General features: G+C 43.4%; 1 protein-coding gene across 1 annotated transcript in view; it reads left to right on the forward strand.

Annotated features, from left to right (window-relative positions):
- The window catches only part of LOC111149960 (golgi reassembly stacking protein 2), a 38219-nt gene extending 22296 nt beyond the window's left edge, over window positions 1–15923 (forward strand). Inside the window, exons 3-10 of the mRNA XM_022507274.1 lie at window positions 8–211; window positions 945–1031; window positions 2212–2342; window positions 5758–5890; window positions 7808–7931; window positions 11540–11626; window positions 12678–12788; window positions 14590–15923. Of these exons, the coding sequence (XP_022362982.1) occupies window positions 8–211; window positions 945–1031; window positions 2212–2342; window positions 5758–5890; window positions 7808–7931; window positions 11540–11626; window positions 12678–12788; window positions 14590–14930 (1218 nt within the window). The 3' untranslated portion in view covers window positions 14931–15923. The remainder of the gene's footprint in view (window positions 1–7; window positions 212–944; window positions 1032–2211; window positions 2343–5757; window positions 5891–7807; window positions 7932–11539; window positions 11627–12677; window positions 12789–14589) is intronic.
- Window positions 15924–20913: the final 4990 nt, after the last annotated feature.

Below are 20913 nucleotides of genomic sequence, written 5' to 3' on the forward strand. Positions count from 1 at the left end.
TTCACAGAATAAAGACAATGACACTCTAAAGGATCTACTGAAAGCAAATGTTGAAAAGCCTGTAAAAATGCTGATCTACAGTAGTAAAACACTGGAGCTGCGAGAGACATCTGTCACCCCCAGCAACATGTGGGGCGGCCAGGGCTTGCTGGGAGTGAGCATTCGTTTCTGCAGCTTTGATGGGGCAAACGAAAATGTTTGGCATGTATTGGTAGGTATTAGCTCTGAGCTGTTACTTACAGTTTACGAAACGATGTAGAAGGGCGCTGTCTTCATCTTAGTTGGATTGTAGAGGTGTTATTATTAGGCTATTTATGGTTTCTGAAAATTAGAATTCATTCCTGTAGGTTAACAGATGTTAATAATTTTGAAAAAGAAACAAATACAGATGCCTAAGAACTATTTTTCTCATGATTCATCCATTAGAAGGACAAATGTCAAAGCAGATAGCTACAGATAGCTGAAATAATAAATATTTTTAAAAAATGAAATAGATTAATAAATATTTTAAATTTTTATTAAATATGTGATTCTTATGCTTGTGATTTAAATGTATTTTTTCCATAGCTTCTGATATGTGATATGTCTAACAAGATAGAAATATAAGGGTTTTATGGGGCGCCTGGGTGGCTCAGTTAAGTGTCTGCCTTCGGCTCAGGTCATGATCCCAGAGTCCTAAGATCAAGCCCCACATTGGGCTCCTCCTCAGTGGGGAACCTGCTCCTCTCTCTCTCCCTGCCCCTCACTGCTCGAGTCTGCTTCTCCCTCTGCTCCTTACCCCACTTGTGCACCCTTTAAAATAAATAAAAGAAAATCTTTAAAAAAAAGAAAGAAAAGGAAATATAAGGGGTTTTTAAATCACTAAAGTTAAGGACTATGAAATATAAATTTGGGAGATTATTTTATATACATTAATTTTGGGTTGTGTTTTTGTGTTATTCTAGGAAGTAGAATCAAATTCTCCCGCGGCACTGGCAGGTCTTAGACCTCACAGTGATTATATCATTGGAGCAGATACAGTCATGAATGAGGTAATTGGTGTGTTTATTAATAATGAAAGTTACATAACGTTTCCTCATTAATGTTTAAGTTCAGAAGTGTATTTACATACTTCACATTTAGAGTTGAAATTTAGGTCTTTGCTAATCAAGATAACTTATGCATCTGTTAAATAGATGTTTAACAGGACAGGGTGTTAAACAGAACGTCTGGGAGGTGTCCTATAAGGTATAGCTGTAGGGAAAAATACATGCCATGTGGCAATTGCACAGATTTTGTATATGATACACAGAAATCTCTTCTAGGAGTTCCTCGGTGGCTCAGTCAATTGAGCGTCCAGTTCTTGATTTTGGCCCAGGTCATGATCTTGGGATCGTGGGATGGAGCCCAAGTGGGGCTCTGCGCTCAGTGGGGAGTCTCCTTGAAGATTCTCTCCCTCCTCTGCTCCTCTCACTCTTGTGAGCACACTCTCAAATAAATAAATCTTTAAAAATAAAACAGTCTCTTACATATACCTCAAGACTAAAGCAGATGCCCATTTGGCTTATTGATTTCATTTTCTCTCCCCTTATTTTACGGGAACAAATTTGGCTCAGCTATTTTAGATCCCTTTCCTTGTCTGTTAGGTAGTGGAAGTATATTTTGCTAAATGGAAAATGAGAGAAAAATAAGAGGCCCAGATAACCAGGTCTTACTAATGAAGAGTAGGGGCACCTGGGTGGCTCAGTCAGTTGAACGTCCGAGTCTTTATTTTGGTTCATGTCATGATCTCATGATTTCAGGGTCATGAGATCGAGCCCTATGTCAGGCTCCCCGGGGAATCTGCTTGAGATTCTCTCCCTCCTTCTCCCTCCCACCCTGTGTGCACGCTCGCTTGTGCTTTCTCTCAAATGAAGAAATAAATGTTTAAAAGAAGATAATGAAGAGTAAAAGCAGAACATATAGAATTTGGGTGTAGAGGAGTTCTGCTAAAATTGCTGACCAGGTCTTAAGGAACTGGAAATAAGGCATTGCACATAGGAGATAGGTAAAATATTTGAAATCTTGTTTGGAGTATTGGTTTTAAGGCATGAATTTTATGTCTAGCAGCAGGGCCTACAATCTGTACTTTTTAAAAGTTTTCCAGGTGATTCTGCTATTAGCCAGGTTTGAGACCCACTGTTCTGAAGTTGAGTAACATAAATATGTTTTCCTCCTGTGATGCTTCTACAGTCAGAAGATCTGTTCAGCCTTATTGAAACACATGAAGCAAAACCACTGAAACTTTATGTGTATAATACAGACACTGATAACTGTCGAGAAGTGATTATTACACCGAATTCTGCATGGGGTGGAGAAGGCAGGTAAGGCCATTTTTCAGACAAAGTTATGATTTCTTAAACTTATCAGTAGATATTATCATTGCTTTTATTTTGAAACACGTTATTAGTTTATTATAAGATTTCTCTTGAGAAAAGGAAAGAGCTAACCTAGAATCCTGAAACTGGTAATCAACTAGTAATCCATTTTTTTAATGCATATATTTAGGTAGTGTGGTATGTGTATATACTACGGTCCTTTCTTTACTGATCTAAGATCAAACAGCCTTGTTTCATTTCCTTATTTTAATAAAATAGTTTTCAGTTTTATTTTCCTAGTTCCCTTCCCCAACAATGGGGTAACACAGATGTAACTTTCTCTAGCTGTTGGGGAAATTTCTTAGCCATATGTGGAAACTGTTGGCTTTCAAAAATGAATGATTTCAAGGAAAATTTAGACAGAATTGCAACAACAACAAAAAGCAACTTAGAGGGATGCCTGGGTGGCTCAGTTAAGCATTTGCCTTCATCTCAAGTCATAATCCTGGGGTCCTGGAATCGAGCCACACATTCAGGCTTCTTGCTCAGCGGGTACCCTGCTTCTCCTTCTGCCTGCCACTCCCCCTGCTTGTGCGCTCTCTCTCTGACAAATAAATAAAATATTAAAAGAAAAAAAAAGAGAAGTAGCTTTAAAAGGTTATCAAGCCAAGCAGAGAAGCAAACTGTAGAAAATCAGTTTTCCAGGACCATTCATCAAGTCATTTTCCCTAATTTTCAAAAAGCCAAAGCGAAGCAAGCATGAGGACTTGACTTCGCTTCTTCAGGTCTTTCAGCTATTGTTTAAATTGTACAAGTTTGGGACGCCTGGGTGGCTCAGTTGGTTAAGCGGCTGCCTTCGGCTCAGGTCACGATCCCAGCGTCCTGGGATCGAGTCCCATATCGGGCTCCTTGCTTGGCAGGGAGCTTGCTTCTCCCTCTGCCGCTGCCTGCCACTCTGTCTGCCTGTGCTCGCTCTCACTTCTCTCTCTATGACAAATAAATAAATAAAATCTTTAAAATAAAATAAAATAAATTGTACAAGTTTTTCATTATTGAAAGCCTTGTTTAATTGAGTAATTACTGAGTATAAGCCATTATTATAGGAAAGCCTAGGGCTTGGAAACCTTCTAAATACTTTATAAAAGTTCTAGCATTTGCTGGGGAGAAGGTGACTTAGTTGAGGCAGGCAGAGAAAGACCCTGTTCATAATATCTTTCCCCACACTACCTGAGATTCTGTAGCTGACTATGTGTTGCAACCAGAATGCTAGCTTGTTGCAATTTGAGAAAAAAGACAGAGGTATCACCTTAAGAATCTGGACTGTTTGGGGCAATTCTTGATCAAGTTATTTTCCATTGTCCGGGTTTGTAAACACACAGAAATATCTCAGGGCATTCAAAATCGACTCATTTCAGAGGGACTGCCTCATATTTAAACTAAATTTGTAGAGAAGCTGCTGTGTTTATTAGCATGGCAAATATTTAGTTTATAATAGAAATATTTCCCCTCTCCAGTTAGAAGAATACTTAGGTCAGATTAGTATCACAAAGAGTACTTGGTAAACAGAATCAAGAGTGCAAGGAAGAGATTCTGAAGATGGTGAAGTCCAGATGCAAAGAACATCACTAATTCCAAGAACGTTGTTTTTATTTTCTTTTTATTTTTTTATTTTTTTAAAGATTTTATGTATTCATTTGACAGACAGAGATCACAAGTAGGCGGAGAGGCAGGCAGAGAGAGGAGGAAGCAGGCTCCCCACCGAGCAGAGAGCCCAATGCGGGGCCTGATCCCAGGACCCCGGGATCATGACCTGAGCCGAAGGCAGAGGTTTTAACCCACTGAGCCACCCAGGCGCCCCAGAACCATGTTTTTAAATGCCTGCCTCTGAAAGGCTGTCATTGATCAGTTTAAATTATTTAATCAACTTTCTTCCTCTCTAGTTCAGTGAGAATTGCAGATTTGATGGTAGAAAGGATGAAAAGTGAGCCAAGAAATAAGTAATTTTGTAATATGAAACATCATTGTAAAATCAGATTTGGATTAGGAAGAGCTGGAGTTGGCCACTGTATGCTCTCCCAGCTTTGGGTGGTGGTAGTGTCCACAGAAGTAGTAGATGCCTTGGCAGGAGAGAGGCACAAAGATAACCATGCGTGGCCCTCTCAGAAAGTATCAAGTAGTTTGGGAGATAAAAGCAATCTTGAGGGGCGCCTGGGTGGCTCAGTGGGTTAAGCCTCTGCCTTCGGCTCAGGTCATGGTCTCAGGGTCCTGGGATCGAGCCCCGCATCGGGCTCTCTGCTCAGCAGGGAGCCTGCTTCCCTTCCTCTCTCTGCCTGCCTGTCTGCCTACTTGTGGTCTCTGTCTGTCAAATAAATAAATAAAATCTTTTAAAAAAAAGCAATCTTGATAGAAACCTAAGATGGAATCTGATTGTGAAGAGCTTACCATGGACAGAAGTTTGGATACCCCCCAGTGGGACTCTGAGTCACTGTACCCGTGGAGGTGGTCATTGGTTCCAGACGAAAGATACCAACTGTTGTTGTCATAAGCAAACATGAGTTTACTGCTATGGAGTTGCTCGGATAATCAGAGAAACAGCTAAAGTATCAGACATGGGAATGACAGAACTCAGCACCGCTAGGGAGTTTTAGAGGAAGGAAATGAGCAGTTTTCATTAGTATTCTACTGAAGCGATAAAGCCATTTCTGTTTTTTCTGTCACTCCCAAGTTTTGCAGCCATGGGCAGGAGAGGTAGATTGGCCTGCTTTGGGTTATGAACCATTCCTTGGTTTGGACAAGGCCCCCTGATGGACAGTCCCACCAGCACTGCACAGAACACAGAGAAGTAATTCTCCAAAGCAAAGAAGGAAAACAGAATCTTGGGAGGCCAGCAGACTGTGAAAAGAAGCAGTGTGATTATGTCTTACTAAAAAGATGCCTCTGCTGGCGGTGGGAGGATGAAGTAGAGGAATCTGGATTAATTTGGATTGATTTGTGTCAGGTTCTGAAATAGAACTTCGGGCTGTGTAAATGACATCATCGTACAGGAGTGGTTGGAGCTCTTCAGTGGAAAGGCTATATGTCATTCATTAGGCAAATAATTACTGTCTGCCATGTGCCAGGAACTGTTACGGCAGTAAACAAAATGTCTCTGCCGTGAGGACCTTAATATTTTATTGGGGGAGACAAAAAGTAAATGTGCAGTGTGTTAGATGATGATAAATGCTTGAAGAAAAATAAAGGAAAGTAAGGGTAATGTCTGGTGGAGAGAAGGGTGCTGTTTTATAAAGGGTGGTCAGGAAAGACCTCTGATAGGATGACGTTATTTAAAAGAATGGAAATCGGTTTTGTATTTCAAAACCTCAGAGAAATGCAAGCTATGATTGATAACAATAACTTCAAGAAAAAAAAAATATTTTCGTAGCCTAGGATGCGGCATTGGATACGGTTATTTGCATCGAATACCAACACGCCCGTTTGAAGAAGGGAAGAAAATTTCTCTTCCCGGACAGATGACTGGTACACCTATTACTCCTCTTAAAGATGGGTTTACAGAGGTAAGATAACTTCACTACTGGTGACATCACACAATTTCCAGTAAAACAAATCATCAGGTGTCTGTGGGGGGCGGAGGGGCAGGTAGCCCTGAAAGCGATAGGGCAGGTGAGGAGGTAAATGCCGACCATGGTGAATATGAAGTTCCTGTATGATAGCCAGATGGCTAGCCTGTGGATCTGGATTTCAGGAACAAGGATAAGACTAGAGATACAGATTTGGGAATCCTCAGCAGAGGGAGGGTAATTTAGCCTAATGTGAACAGTGATAAAAATTGTCAGGGTATTGGGCATGGGTGGGTCAGAGGACTGAGTCTGGAATCTTGAACATTCCTAATATTTAAATGGATGGGCAGAAAGGGGACTCAGCAAAGGGAGCTCAGAAGAAATCCTAAGGAAGGACAGAGCTTCAAGAAAGAAGGCATGTCGACTCTGAGGTACTGAGAGAAGTCAGGTGAGAGGACTGGAAAACACATGTCCTGGGTGAGAGAGAGCATTTTAGAGACTGGCGGGGTACAATTACCAGACCACAGGGGACGGAGGGCAAACATGGGTGATAAGGTGATGATGAGAGCTGGTGCTTAGTGTTTCCAGAAACTTAACTGAGAAAGCAGAGCAAGATGCTGTGTGGGAACTATTACAGGATCAAAGTGAGGCTTTTTAAGGAATAAGATATTTGCACAGGCTTACAGGCTTTTAAAATGTTTTCTATGCAAGTCTCACAGGACATTAACTTTTCTTGTCTGCATGAATAAGTAAGAACCGAATATCCGGAAGGGAATGCTACCATTGTAAAGACAGGGCTGCCACCACTCTCATTTTCTGGTACATGATTGGCCATCCCCAGTTCTAGAGAAAGTGAAGAGGAGCTAGAGAAGTGGAACCTTTCCTCACTCTCCACCCCTTGGCCAATGGACAGAGCCCATGTCATTTCATGCTTAGATTCCTACCACCGTGCCTGCTGCTCCTCATCAGTGGTTTCTGCCCCAGTTTTAAGCTTGTGGGCAGTCTGAGAAGACCAGAGGGTGAAATGGCAGCTAGGGAAAAGGGCCAGAATGCAAGTTGTGTTGGAATGTGCCAGGGGGCACTGGAGTTGGCAGAAGTTGAAGTATCCAGAGGTGAAACCACCCATCCGTAGAATCCATGTAGACTTACTTATTCCTCCCGCACCCCGGAAGGTAGAGGTCTGGCTGCCACATTCATTCACTGGTAAGAGAAGATAAGATGGACTCACGAGGTTAGAATCTTGAGAAACTTCCAAGGACTCTATCATGGTATTAAGACTTCTGAGCTAATGTCTTCCATGAACAGTGAAAGTTAAAAACTGGCTGAGAACTCAGAGTAGAGGAAAGGTGGAGTAAAATGATTTGGGGACAGCTGTGAAGGGGAGGAAAGAGGAGAATCTCCTTCTAGAGTAGTGTGTGTGATGGGGGAGATGCCACGTTATCAAGGGACTAGAAGTGACACGACGGAGAGATTGGGCTTTGACATGTAACAGAAATAGGAAGGAGGGTCTGAAAGCAGAAGTCCCAGATAAAACTTCTGACAGCTAGTTTGATCAAAAAAGGTATCTGTTAAGAAGTAAAACAAATTAGCAAACAAAAAAGAGAAGAAGGCAATCTGAGAAACAGACGCTTAACTATAGAGAACAGATGGTTACCAGAGGGGCAGGTGGAGGTTGGGTGACACAGGTGATGGGGATTAAGGAGGGCACTCGTGATGCTCACCGGGTGATGTATGGAGGTGTTAAATCACTTTTCTCCAACTGAAACTAATATTACACTATGTGTTAACTAACTGGGATTTAAATAAAAACTTTTGTTTAAAAAAGATATCTGTAGGAACAATGAGAGACAATATCTGTATGTCCTTACAAGTAAACTTGAGTAATTTTTTTTTCTTTCCTTCTTTTTTTGGTAGGTCCAGCTATCTTCAGTTAATCCCCCATCTTTGTCACCACCGGGAACTACAGAAATCGAACAGGGTCTGTCTGGACTTTCTATTAGCTCAACTCCACCAGCTGTCAGTAATGTTCTCAGTACAGGTGTGCAGAAAAATCTATTCTCTTTTCAACCCACTTTGTTTTACATAATACTCTTCCGTCTCTGGTTATAGAATTTTAAAACCTAATGCCAGTGTACTTTGAAAACTAAATATGCTCTGCATTTAAACCTCTTCTCTGTGTCTTTTAGAGTCGGGACTTCTCTTAGCTTGGACAGGTTGTAGAGTCAGGACTGTACCTTTCAGTTCTGTTTAATTGTCTCTTTACTCAACAGATGTTTACATTATCCCCCCGGGTAGTAAACTCTGGAGATACAAACGGGAGCAAGACACTGTTCTCCCTGGGGGTCCATTCTTGCGCAGGGGACACATGCATGTCTTCCTCCCTTTTCTTATTTCTTATTCTACCCATACAGTCCTTTTTTGTTTTAGTTTTTTTCCAATAGCTTTATTGATACACAGTTCACATAGCATACAAGTCACCCATTTAAAATACATAATGCAGTGGGATTTATTTCTCTGTATTTGCTAAGTTGTGCACCCATCACATCAATTTCAGAACATCTCATTACCCCAAAAGAAACCCTGTGCCTTGTCAGTCCCTTACTGTTTTTCCCCAACCCCTCAGGCCTAGACCATTCCTAATCTCTTTTCTCGTTCTGTATTTTTGCCTAATCTAGACATTTCATGCAATATGCATGGTTTCTGTGACTGACTTCTTCCACTTAGAATAATGTTTTCAAGGTTCATTCATGTGGTAGCATGTAGTATTACTTCCTTTCTGCGGCTAGTTAATGTTCCATCATGTGAACGTGCCATGTTATTTATCCATCAGTTGTGGGACATTTAGGTTGTTTCTTCTTCTTGGCTGTTAGGAATAACGTTGCTATGAACGTTTGTGTACAAGTTTTTGCATGAACCTGTGTCTTCATTTTTTTGGTTATATTCCTAGGCCTGGGATTGCTTGGTCACATGATAATAGATCTTAACTTGGTATGTTGGTTGAGTTTATTTATCTGTTGCCTTCTTAAAAATCACCTGTTTTCTGATTTTGTTTCTTCATAAAACCAAGAGTATATTACGACTCCGTAAATGTTAAGTGAAAGAAATACATAGTTTAGTTTTATCTCATTAATATACATTTATTCTTGAGCTCCTTTTAATATTTGTGTTCACGATTTGTTCATGTTTCCCTTTGTCCTGGAATGGACTTAAAAGAGATGGATTCACCAAGATGCAGTTAAGGTCAATGGTATGATTTTTACACTTGGTCCCCTAGGTTCAAGTTCCAGCCCTTTTCAGTCTTCATTTTCATTCCCAAAGATGTGTTTTTCTAGATAAAATGTAAAATTTCAATTTTTTAGAATTAAAAATTTCAGACATAGCCTAAGGTAGATGGCATGGTATTATGAACCACCCCCTCCCACCACCACCACCCAGCCTCACCAGTCTGCACTATGGTGACCTGCTTTTCTACCCCCTACCCTTTGCTGTTTTCTTCCCAGCTTTTTTGAAATGTAACTAACTACCATAAAATTAAGTCACTGTATGTATGCAGCTCCATGTTTTGTAGTAAATTTATGGAGTTGTGAGGTCATGACCACAATCCAGGAGTTTAGCACATTTCCTAGATGAAATGAAATATTAATGTCGCCAATATAAGTCACAGATACAGTTGGGAGGGAATTTAAAGTTTATTTCAATTGAGCAGTGTTGGAATCCTTTTTCATATTGTGATTTCTTTTTCTTAGATTCCATCAGATGGTCTTCTAGTTTATTCCTGAATAGACTTAGTACAGGTGGGCTGGTGTAATGCCCACAGCAGCAGACCGCTCTGTGTCTGAATAACTCTTTCCTCTTTTAGAGTAAGTGTTCCAGTGCCATACCAGAACTCTTCTGACATCTATCCTCAAATCGCAGTTTCTTTTTGACATTTTAAATCTTCTTACATTATAGTTACACTTGTCTTAGAAGCACAGGCACTGAGATCCCTGGCCTTGTTACACTGTAGAGAAATGGCTTCTTGAATATTAAAAGACAGAAATGTCAGTCAGTTTCTCAGAAGAGACCAAAATCAACATTTTCACTTAGAGAAAATTGGTTTAAAAATTGAATATTATAGCAACATACAACATGTGAGAACCCACTTTTTTTGGTTACTTACCTGTCTTTATTTTTAATTAAATTGCTGCAAAGTAGCCCAGTCAGTAACTGTAGAAACGTTAAAAAGTGCCTTAAAAATATATATGTATATATGGATTTGGAAATTTGGGGATTATAAAATTTTAGAAAATGAATATATCCTTTGGAAAGGACATTAATCAGTATGACCATTTTTATACACTCTCTTATGCTTCCTGTCCCATCCCCTGCTTGCTGTTTCTGCAGAGAACTCACACCATTTTACAGGCTGTGTATTTTACTGGCTCAATATCAGACTCCGTTTTCCTTCCCCTCATTAGAATATAACCTACAGGTCGTGATTTGTCATTTCGTTAGGCTGTACAGTGCATTAGGGCCTAGAACAGTGTCCAGCATATAGTAGGTGCCCCCCAAAACCTTGAATGGATGAACATATCAGCTACCCAACTTTTTACCTCCATTTCTACAGAAAAGTAAATACATAATAAATAACTATCTGAAAAGGGTTCCTTCATGCTTTTTAGGCACAATTCATTCCTGCTTACCATATTTAAGCAGATTTCTATAAGACAATCTGGAATCCATGTACATTGTTACTATTGTTTGGACAGCAAAACCTCTCACATGAGTAGGTGGTAAACATTAATAGATAACCTTTATTATGTAGTATCCTAAGACTTACTTGCACTTGAAGAACATAACTTCCTCAAGCTTGCATTCGTAAAAAGACTTCGGAGGAGAGTCACAGAACCCATCCATTTCCTATCAAAAGGAAATGGAAATTGGGGAAGCCAGGTCATTCTCTCCATCTCTGGAGGCCCTCATACTCTCGTCTCTTTGAGGCCGTCCTCATGACTCTCCCTTTTCACAGACTGGCATTCATTCTCTCACAGGGCACATGCCCCCGCTGCCCCTAGCAGCCCTGGGTTTATGTGGTGTTTGGTTCAGGAGCCCAGTAGAGATTGACTGGAATCCTGGAATCCCATTTCTGAATTTTTTTTTTTTTTTAAGATTTTTAAGATTTTATTTATTTGACACACAGAGAAATTACAAGTAGGCAGAGAGGGAGGCAGAGAGAGAAGGGGAAGCGGGCTTTCCGCTGACCAATGTGGGACTCGATCCCAGGACCTTTAGATCATAACCTGAGCTGAAGGCAGAGGCTTGACCCACTGAGCCATCCAGGCACCCCCATTTCTGAATTTCTAAAACAATTTTCTAATCTAGCCCTGCTTAGGTCAGATGTAAAACTCTTGTCCAGAGGACTTAGCTGGGGTGGGTTTGCAGAGCTGCCTACACCTGTTAGGCCAGACTCTGCTAACAGTCTTCACTAAAGGCCATAGGCAGACTATGTAGATCAGCTAAGACAGGGAAACAGCCAGAAACCAGGACTGAATGAAGGCCTTACCATGGTAGGGAAGGAAGGGCTCCGAAGACTCCTAATAAAGTCTGTTCATTCTTTGTCAACTGAATTTGTTAGAAATTTTTTTAAAGATCGTGTTTTCGTTTCAGGTGTCCCAACAGTACCATTATTGCCACCACAAGTAAACCAGTCCCTTACTTCTGTGCCACCAATGAACCCAGCTACTACATTACCAGGTAAGCAGCCGGAGATGAGAGGTGCGTGTATTAATAATAGCATGACTAATACTGTGCGTCTTTAAAAAAAAGAAAAAAAAATCTTACACCTTTGTGGTGACTTTTCAAAAGTCTTTAAATCAATAAAAATAATTAATTAAAAAAAAAGAAGTCTTTAAATCTCCTTTTACCTTTGCTGTAACTCTGTGATAAATGAGAGCAGATGTCACTGAGCTGTCCATTACCAGCTGTTGGTGGCTGAGCCTCAGGCTCCTTATCCTCCGCCTGCTACCCCACCAGTGCAGCGTGAGGCAAGGAGAAGCAGCGTGTAAAAGTCTGTCCTTCCGGGCTTCCTTAGGGCTTTCAGATAGTCGTCTCTGAATAAATGTTGTGTCCTGAAAGAGAGCATTCCCTATCACGTTCTTCAGAAGCTCTAACATAAGTTAGATTTTTGTTATTTCTCTTACGGTTCCTAGTGACGACCAAGTGTCTTTATTCATCTGGTGGCAATCGAATACTATTTGATGGCTCAAATATACTTGCATTGTGAGAACCTTTAATTGTATGACTAAAGAGGTCATTATATACACATATGAAGCCATGAACCAAATGTGTAGACACACACACACACACACACACACACACACAATGGTGAAGAAGTGTAAAATGTTGACATGTGGGAAACTTGAGGGAAAGGTATATAGGGGGTTTCTGTATAAATTTTTGCAACTGTAAGTCTGAAGGTATTTCAGGAAAAAAATTGAAAAGTGGGAGGCACCGTAAACCTCCCACCACACTCAGGCCATCTTCATTCTGGCTCTCAGGTCCGGAAGTATGTGGATGGGTTTTAACCCTTACTTAGACACCTAATCACGGAGCTACAGAAAGACAGTTTGCTGAAGTGAGCTGTTTCGCTCTGGTTACTGTTAATGTTAGGACACAGAGCTGCCAGCCAGCAAGTGGACTTCTAGTGTTCTCGCTTTAAAGTGGGTAGTTCTTATTTCAGAACACAAGGATGAAACGTTTGCCCCAGAGGGAGTGGTTTACCTTTTGTTCTCCGCCTTCTCTCTAGGTCTGATGCCTTTACCCACAGGACTGCCTAACCTGCCTGCCCTCCCCAGCCTCAACCTCCCCACACCACACGTCATGCCGGGCGTCAGCTTACCGGAACTCGTGAACCCGGGTATGTTGCCCATCCTGCCTTCCTAGAACTCTAATAAAAAGCTGTTATCCAGGAAAGCAAATCCTCTATTGCACTTTTTTCCAGAAAGGGTAGATCAGTTTAACAAATTTCAGCTGCTTCAAATTAATCTTTTTTACTTAAAAAAGAAGAGGAAGAAGAATGTTTTTGTGATTGTCCTCTACATGGCTGCCTCTCCTCCATTTTCCTCTCCTTATACCCGACAGCCTGAGTACCTTAAAGGCCATCTGCAGAAAGAGAACTGTTGTGCCGCTACTGTTACTGACTTAGATGGAAGGGGTTCAGTCCCCCCAGTGGAGGTGAATGAACTCCCTGCTATTCTGTCGTAGGCGGCCGCCCCCCAGTGGTGCTTTTGAGTACTCAGGCCCAGGACCTTGGGCTGTGAAACCCTCATCCTGGCTCAGCTGGCTGCATTTGTTATTTGATAGATATTCTCTCTTATTAACAGATGCTTTTATAACAAAAACTGTTGAGATTTTAGCTACAAATAGTTAGCTAGCCAATATCAAGCCCTTCAGCTCTGATTTTATGCACTGATGGGAATGAAGCAGCAGAGTTTCCCACAGATCTGCTCTTGTAGTTAATGATTACCCACATTACCTTTTACTTGGAGGTGGCCGCAGGTCAGGGATATTCATTTCTAATTTCCGTAGGTAGGCACATGAGTGATGTCAGTGAGTGTACACTGTCATGTTTCTGTCTGGGTCATAATGGCCCGGATGTACTACCCCCTCTCTGGGTGTACTCATTACCTGCCCTCATTAACCCGTTTGCTTTTCAGGACAGTGGTTTAAAAAAGCAAATGAAGACTGTAAAGTCTAACGTTTACCTATCTTAGCGCTCCCTTTGTTTTTTCTTTTATGCCCCCATATTCTTGGCTTCTTCCACCCTTTTCCCAAATGAACAGACTCTAAGAGCATCGAGGGTTTCGCCAGCCCAGTGGTTGTTCTGAACATGTTGTACGTTCTACCTTTCCTTGTTTCTTTTTATTTATTTATTTATTTATTTATTTATTTATTTGACAGACAGAGATCACAAGTAGGCAGAGAGGCAGGCAGAGAGAGAGAGGAAGGGAAGCAGGCTCCCTGCTGAGCAGAGAGCCCGATGCGGGGCTCGATCCCAGGACCCTGGGATCACGACCTGAGCCGAAGGCAGCGGCCTTAACCCACTGAGCCACCCAGGCGCCCCCCTTTCCTTGTTTCTTAAAGAAGTAATACTCTTTCTTCATTCTGCACTTTGAAATCATCACAGTAAACCCACCAAGTGTAGTGGTTACCAGTCACAGGGCTTGAAGAGAGGCTGGGTACTTCCGGTGAGCCTAATGGGGAGTGGGGGCTACACGACAAGCCCCTCCCTTCCTCGGCCTCCCCTCAGGGCTCGCTCCCTATCCTCCTCCTGTTGTCTGTCTAGAGGGCAGCTCTGACCCAACTTACAGTTGGCCGGGGGACTGGGAGCCCCCCCCATCCAACTCTAGTGTAGTAGCATTGCCTGCTGGGCAAGCTTCTGTCTGTCCTAACTGGGAGAATCATTTCTTCTTGGAACTGGCCTAGTCACATGGGGGTTTTGGAGTCTAGAAGCCCGGAACTTTGCCTCCTGGCCAGCTGGTCTGGCCGTGGATATTTGGGTCTGGAGTGGCCTCCAGCTGAGGACAAGCAGGGATTGTGATGCGTGTTGCCCTTCCTCAGCTTCGGTTCTCTGGTGAAATGCAAATACACTCGTGTGATGATGACTGCTGCCTTTTTAGTGCTGGTAGGATGTGTGATCTCTGCCATTTCTGTCCTAGGTTTGCCACCTCTTCCTTCCTTGCCTCCCCGAAACTTATCTGGCATTGCACCTCTCCCCATGCCATCCGAGTTCCTCCCGTCATTCCCTTTGGTTCCAGAGGTGTCTTCTGCAGCAAGCTCAGGGGAGCTGCTCTCCTCCCTCCCACCCACCGGCAGCCCACCCTCCGACCCTGTCACGACCACTGCAAGGGCAGACGCTGCCTCCGCAGCCGCTGTGGATGTGACGCCCCCCGCTCCCAAGGCCCCCAGCACTGTTGAGGACAGAGGCTGCGAACCCACCCCAGCCAGCGAGAAGCCTGTCTCTGCGGTTACGGATGCGAGTGCCTCCGAGTCACCCTAGCTTTGACGCGGCCTTCAGAGTCAGCGTGGTGGGCTTATTTAACCACGGGAGCGTGTCTGGAAATGCAAACTGTCATTAATTTCATGCTAGTTTGTACCGTACCTGTAGGCATCCTGTAAATAATTCTAAGGGGAAAACCGGGGAAGAGGACGTGGGCTTGTATCCTGCCAGGCCGGGTGGTACTCAGGCTGGGGAGGGAAATGTCAGAGAGTGCTTGTATTTTAAAACAACCAAAAAGAATTGTGAGAGTGGCTTGCTGCCAGGTTTCCACTGCCATTCTTGGGGGTATACATCTTTGGGAAAGGTGGTGACAGGGCATCCACTAGGCTCCCTGTCCCCCTGCTGCTCCTTCTGTAAGAAAATGGAATATTTTATGCCTAGTACTCACACGCAACATTTCTCGTATTTTGTAAATCGTTTCTGAGAATGCAGACCACCTCACTAAATCGTGAAAGGAGAAGCTATTTTACTTTTGGTCTCTGTGAGTCACATCTCTTTAAAGGTTTACACGAAAATTCCAACTAAAGATGTTTGTTAAAGTTAAACAGTGTGCACTATGAATCGAACATCTTTTTATTCAGCCTGTACACAGATCTTTGTTTAGAGCTCTCAGAATTACTCAGACAACATTTTGTAACTGCTGCTGTTGCTTTATACGTCCACCATAAAATGGCATTTAAAAAGAAATAAAGGAGATGTCGCACAGTTTGAAACCAGAAGGTGGCACTTTGTGGCTACTTATTATAGCTCTACTGGAACGGCACAGATACAGCAATAAATTACAGTAATTTTATTTTCCTTCTTGTGGTGCATTTAAATGAGAACGAATTACCATGTATGCACTTGTTCCTCTCTGGTGTGTCACAGATCTTTAATGTAATTTTTCATGTCTTATGTTTGCTTTTTCCTAAGTTTTCTAAGAGATGGTAAGTTAAGTGGAATCAATTTATTGAATGAAATTAAATGCATATTATATCTGTTTTTTAACTAAGACAAAAGAGGTTCTTTGGTAACTGACCTGATAGTAGCATGAATGTTGCTAAGGGAGCAGCACATGTGCTTGACCTTCACCTCAGCCGGAAACTAGACCTAGCAGCACCCACCAGTGCCCCTAATAGAGGCCTCTGTACCAGCTGTTGTTTAGGTCATATCCGTTGCTGGAGCCACGTTTGTACGTAAAGCTAAATGGGAAAAGAAGACTTCAGCCCTGAGTATAGCTTCTTCTGTTTGCATTGTAAATCTTTCTAGAACATTCCTCTCAATTAACAATCCTGTTTTTGGAGAAGAGCTTCTAACAGGTAGGAAAAATATTCACAAGCATATTTAAATGTTACTTTTTTTTACTTTCTAGGATAGGAGCCCCTTTGAGCAAGTTGTTACTGCATTCTAAAAGATACTCATATTTTTTTTTAAATGTTGAAGAGATACCTTAGTGGAAGGCAAGTAAATACATTTTAAGGTTTGAAAGTGATTTAAGAAAAAACAACAAACCAGCAGTTCTTCCAATAATCACTTAACTCTGTGAGGCCGCAGTTCTCATTTGAGAATGGTGACAGCCCTGGGCCGTCTTCCCGGGAAAATGTCCGCAAGCATATCTAAAACACTAAGCTCCGGGGCGGGAGGGATTCTTAGCACTCGTTTGGAAGATGGGCACAGGTGTGGCCTGTGTGGGCTCACTGGGCCTTCCTGAGGGCCAAAACACTTACTTTAGATATCCTTTGCTTCCTTCAAGAAAACCAGTTTCAGTGTTAAATAGGAGCAGATCCTGCACTGGGACCAGAAACAGGGATGTAAAGGATAGTGTCCCTGGCAGGACGTCACTTACTGTGGCCGTGTGAGGGAGGGAACCTGGGGGGTATCAGGCCTCAGGGGTCCCCAGAATAAGTGTTATAACCATGGCAAGGCGCTCTCTGGCCAGCCTTTGCGGGGAGGATCACGTGCAGTCAGAATGACCTTTGAACCCCCTCTATCACCTTGTGTCCCTAAGTGCACACAAGAGGACCATGAGGCAGTGATAGGGGAGGACATTAGTTTGGAATAAACTCCATTATCACAAATATTCTAAAAATCATGGTGACTTAAAGTTCATTTCTCCTGTGTTCAGACAGCCCATTGGAGGTAGTCTGGCAAAGGCAGGACCTGTCTTTGGCAGTGTCCGAGACCAGCTCCTATTTGGAGTTCTACAGGGTCCATTTCCACTTCCATGGTCATTCTGCGGACCCGGATGGCAGCTGTAGTCCCAACCAAGCCATCTGGTGCCAGCGAGAAGAAGAGAAAGGTACATTCCCCTTTCTTTGGGGGACAGTTCAGAGCAGTTTCATGTCACACCCAGTACTGTGGCATACATCCTTGTGGCCAGTGTGGAGCTATGTGGCCACTTCTAGCTAAAGCAAGGCAGAGAAGGGAACTCTATCCGGCCTCGTGCTCCGCCCTTACTGAGGAGGAGGAAGAACTCGTGAGGCCCAGGGAGCAGCCCTGCTGCACCCCGGGGAGCAGGACTGAGCCAGAAGAGGCAGTGTGATGCGGGTGCTGGGGAGTTGGACAGGAAGGTTTCTGAGAGACAACATTGGACATGAATTAGGCGAAGGGGGAGAGGGGCAGAGACTTTCTAGGTTAGGAAGTGTTTGAGGAGTAGAGTACATAGGACCCTGAGGGCCAGGCTGGGGAGTGGTGGCTTTGTCTTTCTAAAAATGGGAGTCCCTGAAGGAACTCCATAGGGGACAGGCTCAGAGCAGCGTGTGAGAAAGTCTGTCTTGCAGAGGGGAGGCCGGAAGGGGCTGCAGTCCCTCCGAGGCCACCAACCCAGAAATGAGTAAAAAGAAGGAAGAGCTTCAGGGCAGATGGAAGAAATAGACTTGCAGCTGTCATCCAGAGGTCACTTTTTTTTTTAAGGATCTTCTTAAAGATTGTTTTATTTGAGAGAGAAAGAGCCAGGAGGATGGGGAGAGTAGAGGGAGAGAGGGAGGATCTTAAGAAGGCTCTGTGCTCAGCACAGAGCCCACTGTGGGGCTCCATCTCTTGACCCTGTGATCATGACCTGAGCTTGACTGACTGAGCCACCCAGGCGCCCCATCCAGAGGCCCCTTTGACACCTAAGGCTGAGTGTGATATGACTTGTCCCTTCCCCTTTGGTTTTTGTTCCTGTTTTATCCTTAGCCCATTATTAAGCACACTTACCAAGGACAGCGAAGTTTAGCTCATTTCCTGACAAATGAAAAAGGAAAGGAAATAAAAAAGACCTTCGTTATTTGTGAGACACTAGCTAATGTTCAGGGATGGGCTCTGCCTTGGCCCGAAGGTGAGGGCTTTCCCTTTAATTTTCTCACCACCCCAGCTACAACTGGAATCACCTCAATTAGAATATGATTCCTGGGACCTTGGAGTCTTAAGAAGCTTCCCAGGGGATGGGAACCACAGAACACGGACATTTCTCTTCCACCCTGGACCTGTCCCCTCCCTGGCTCCCATTAGCGGTACTGACACACACCTCCTCCTAAGTGGTCATTGAATCAGACTGTTCCAGAACTCAGGGAGGTAAGAAAACACAAAAGTCCTTGTCTACTAAGACATCTTACCACTTAGTAAATTACACATATTAAGAGCCTATTGCTTGTATTTATTTTATTGCTGATATTTTTTCCATGAGGTTTAGGAAGAACATCTTCCCATATTGCTGACCAACGTGTTCATTTATAGGCTTCTTGCAAATGAGCCAGTTAAGATTAAACAGGAGAACAGGGAGTAACACCAAGGCCAGTTAATTAAGCAGCAGAACCACAGGCCAGTGGAAGAGCAGGTGGGCCCGCTCTCAGGCTGGTGGCACTGGAAACCATCCACTGGTGGAGGTGGGCCCCAGGGACTTGCGGTGTTCTCAGAGTTGAGGTTGCACAGTATTTTCTGGCAATAGATAAAAACAGGCCCCTCTTCCACAAAGGCCACTGGGACTCAAGATAATAACAATCCGTGCTCACTGCCGGGGGGGTAAAGAAGCAAAGAGGGTTCTTGGCTGGTAGTTGGTAGAGCGTGCAACTCTCGATCCTGGGTCTTGAGATCGAATTCCACACTGGGTGTAGAGATTACTTAAAAAAATAAAGAACTCTTGGTTTTCTTTAAAAAAAAAAAAAAAACATGGAATGCCTGGATGGCTCAGTTTGTGGGGCATCTGCCTTCAGCTCAGGTCGTGATCCCGGGGTCCTGGGATCGAGCCCCACATCAAACACCCTACTCAGTGGGGAGCCTGCTTCTCCCTCTCCCTCTGCCTGCTGCTCTGCCTGCTTGTGCTTTCTCTCAGTCAAATAAATAAAATCTTAAAAATTAAAATTTAAATGTAAAAAAGGAAGCAAGTTGCTGAACCAGCCAGGACAATCTGTCAGGTGAACAAGAGGTAGCAAACTGGCTACCCTCCCAGACATGGTTCCTTTGATCCAGCCTATATATTAAAATGTGAATTAATTGCCAACATTAAAAATAAGAACACCTCACATAAATCCAGATTTCTGGTTTCTCTAAAAGTCCCAAGATTTGGCAACACTGAGTAAAAGTCCCACAAGGAAACAAGGGTCCCCATGAGCCTAAGCCCTTCATTTGGCCATGGTGCTCACCTGGCCCACTGGTTTCTGCCCCTTGCCTGGCCCACTGGCATCTGAATTTTGCAGTGTCTCAAGTATCATCTTGACAGGGATGGGTAAAAAACTGGAGGCTTCAAAATGGTACATGGTCCAGAGCCCAGGGGATCCAGGATCAGAAAACAAGATGCTTCTGGGACACCTGGGTGGCTGAGTTGGCTGAGCCTCTGACTCTTGATTTTGGCTCAGGTCATGATCTCAGGTTTGTGAGACCAAGTCCCATGTCAGGCTAACACTGGCGTGGAATCTGCTTGAGATTCTTTCCCTCTGCCCCTTCCTCCTCTCTCTCTCTCTCTCCCTCACTCTCAAAAAAAGAAAATAAAACAGGATTCTTCATGGACTTCATTATTTTGGATCCATGAGTCCCATGGAGGTGGAATGGGCACTAAGGTTTACGGAATTTGAAGCAGTCCTGTAAACTATAATAAAGTTGAGGGAGTGATGGCCCTGGACAGTGATGGGGACAGTGACAGGGACTTGAGTTTCACCAGCCTCTTCCTGAAGCCAATTTTGGAACCCCAAACTCATTATTTGCCTTAACCAACTCTTGGAATTCATGATCAGTTCTTTTTTTTTTAAGATTTTATTTATTTATTTGAGACAGAGCAAGAGTGAGCAAGCAGGCGCAAGGGGGAGAGCACAAGCAGTGGGGAGGGGAAAAGGGAGAAGCAGGCTCTCCGCTGAGCTGGGAGCCCAATGTGGGACTTGACCTCAGAACCCTGGGATCATGTCCCAAGCAGAAGGCAGACACTCAACAAACTGAGCCACCCAGCAGCCCCTCAGTTCTCTCTTTTGATGGTTTCTAAGAGGTCCTGAGTTCCTGAATGGCTTTCTTGCCCTCTACTCTCTATGGCCTCAAATCCTGATGCAAGAAAAGTGGGTCACATCTGGCCAGCTCTGACCAGGCTGGCCTGGCTTGAGACGAACTAGTAAGTCCACCTGAGGTTGTGGGGAAAGCATTTTTGAGAAGCATTTGAACTAGAGTGTCTGGTGGTAGGGTTATGGGAACTGTTCATTTCTTCTCTCACACATGAGTATTGCCAGAATCTTTAAAAACACGTTCGAATTACTTTTTAATCAACAAAACAATAGGATCATTTCCATGTAGGGGAGAAATGGAAGACTTATGGAACCTCAGCTGCCTAGCCTGGAGGATAAGGGGCTGGTGATCTCCAACAGCGTTTCAAAGGACTGTATGGCTGGTCATATACACAGGGAGCTCTCAAGAAATCTGTAACACTGGTCCTAGGTTGGAGTTAGCAGTGTCATTGGCCTTAACAGACTTGCACTGTGACTGATCTACAGTGTTGTGTTTGTAAATCAGTTTCCTGGCCAGAAATGTTCCAATATTCTAAATG

The sequence above is a fragment of the Enhydra lutris genome, unplaced genomic scaffold, assembly GCF_002288905.1.
Source record: "Enhydra lutris kenyoni isolate GAN:26980312 unplaced genomic scaffold, ASM228890v2 scaffoldscaffold1, whole genome shotgun sequence".
In the NCBI taxonomy this organism is placed as follows: domain Eukaryota; kingdom Metazoa; phylum Chordata; class Mammalia; order Carnivora; family Mustelidae; genus Enhydra; species Enhydra lutris.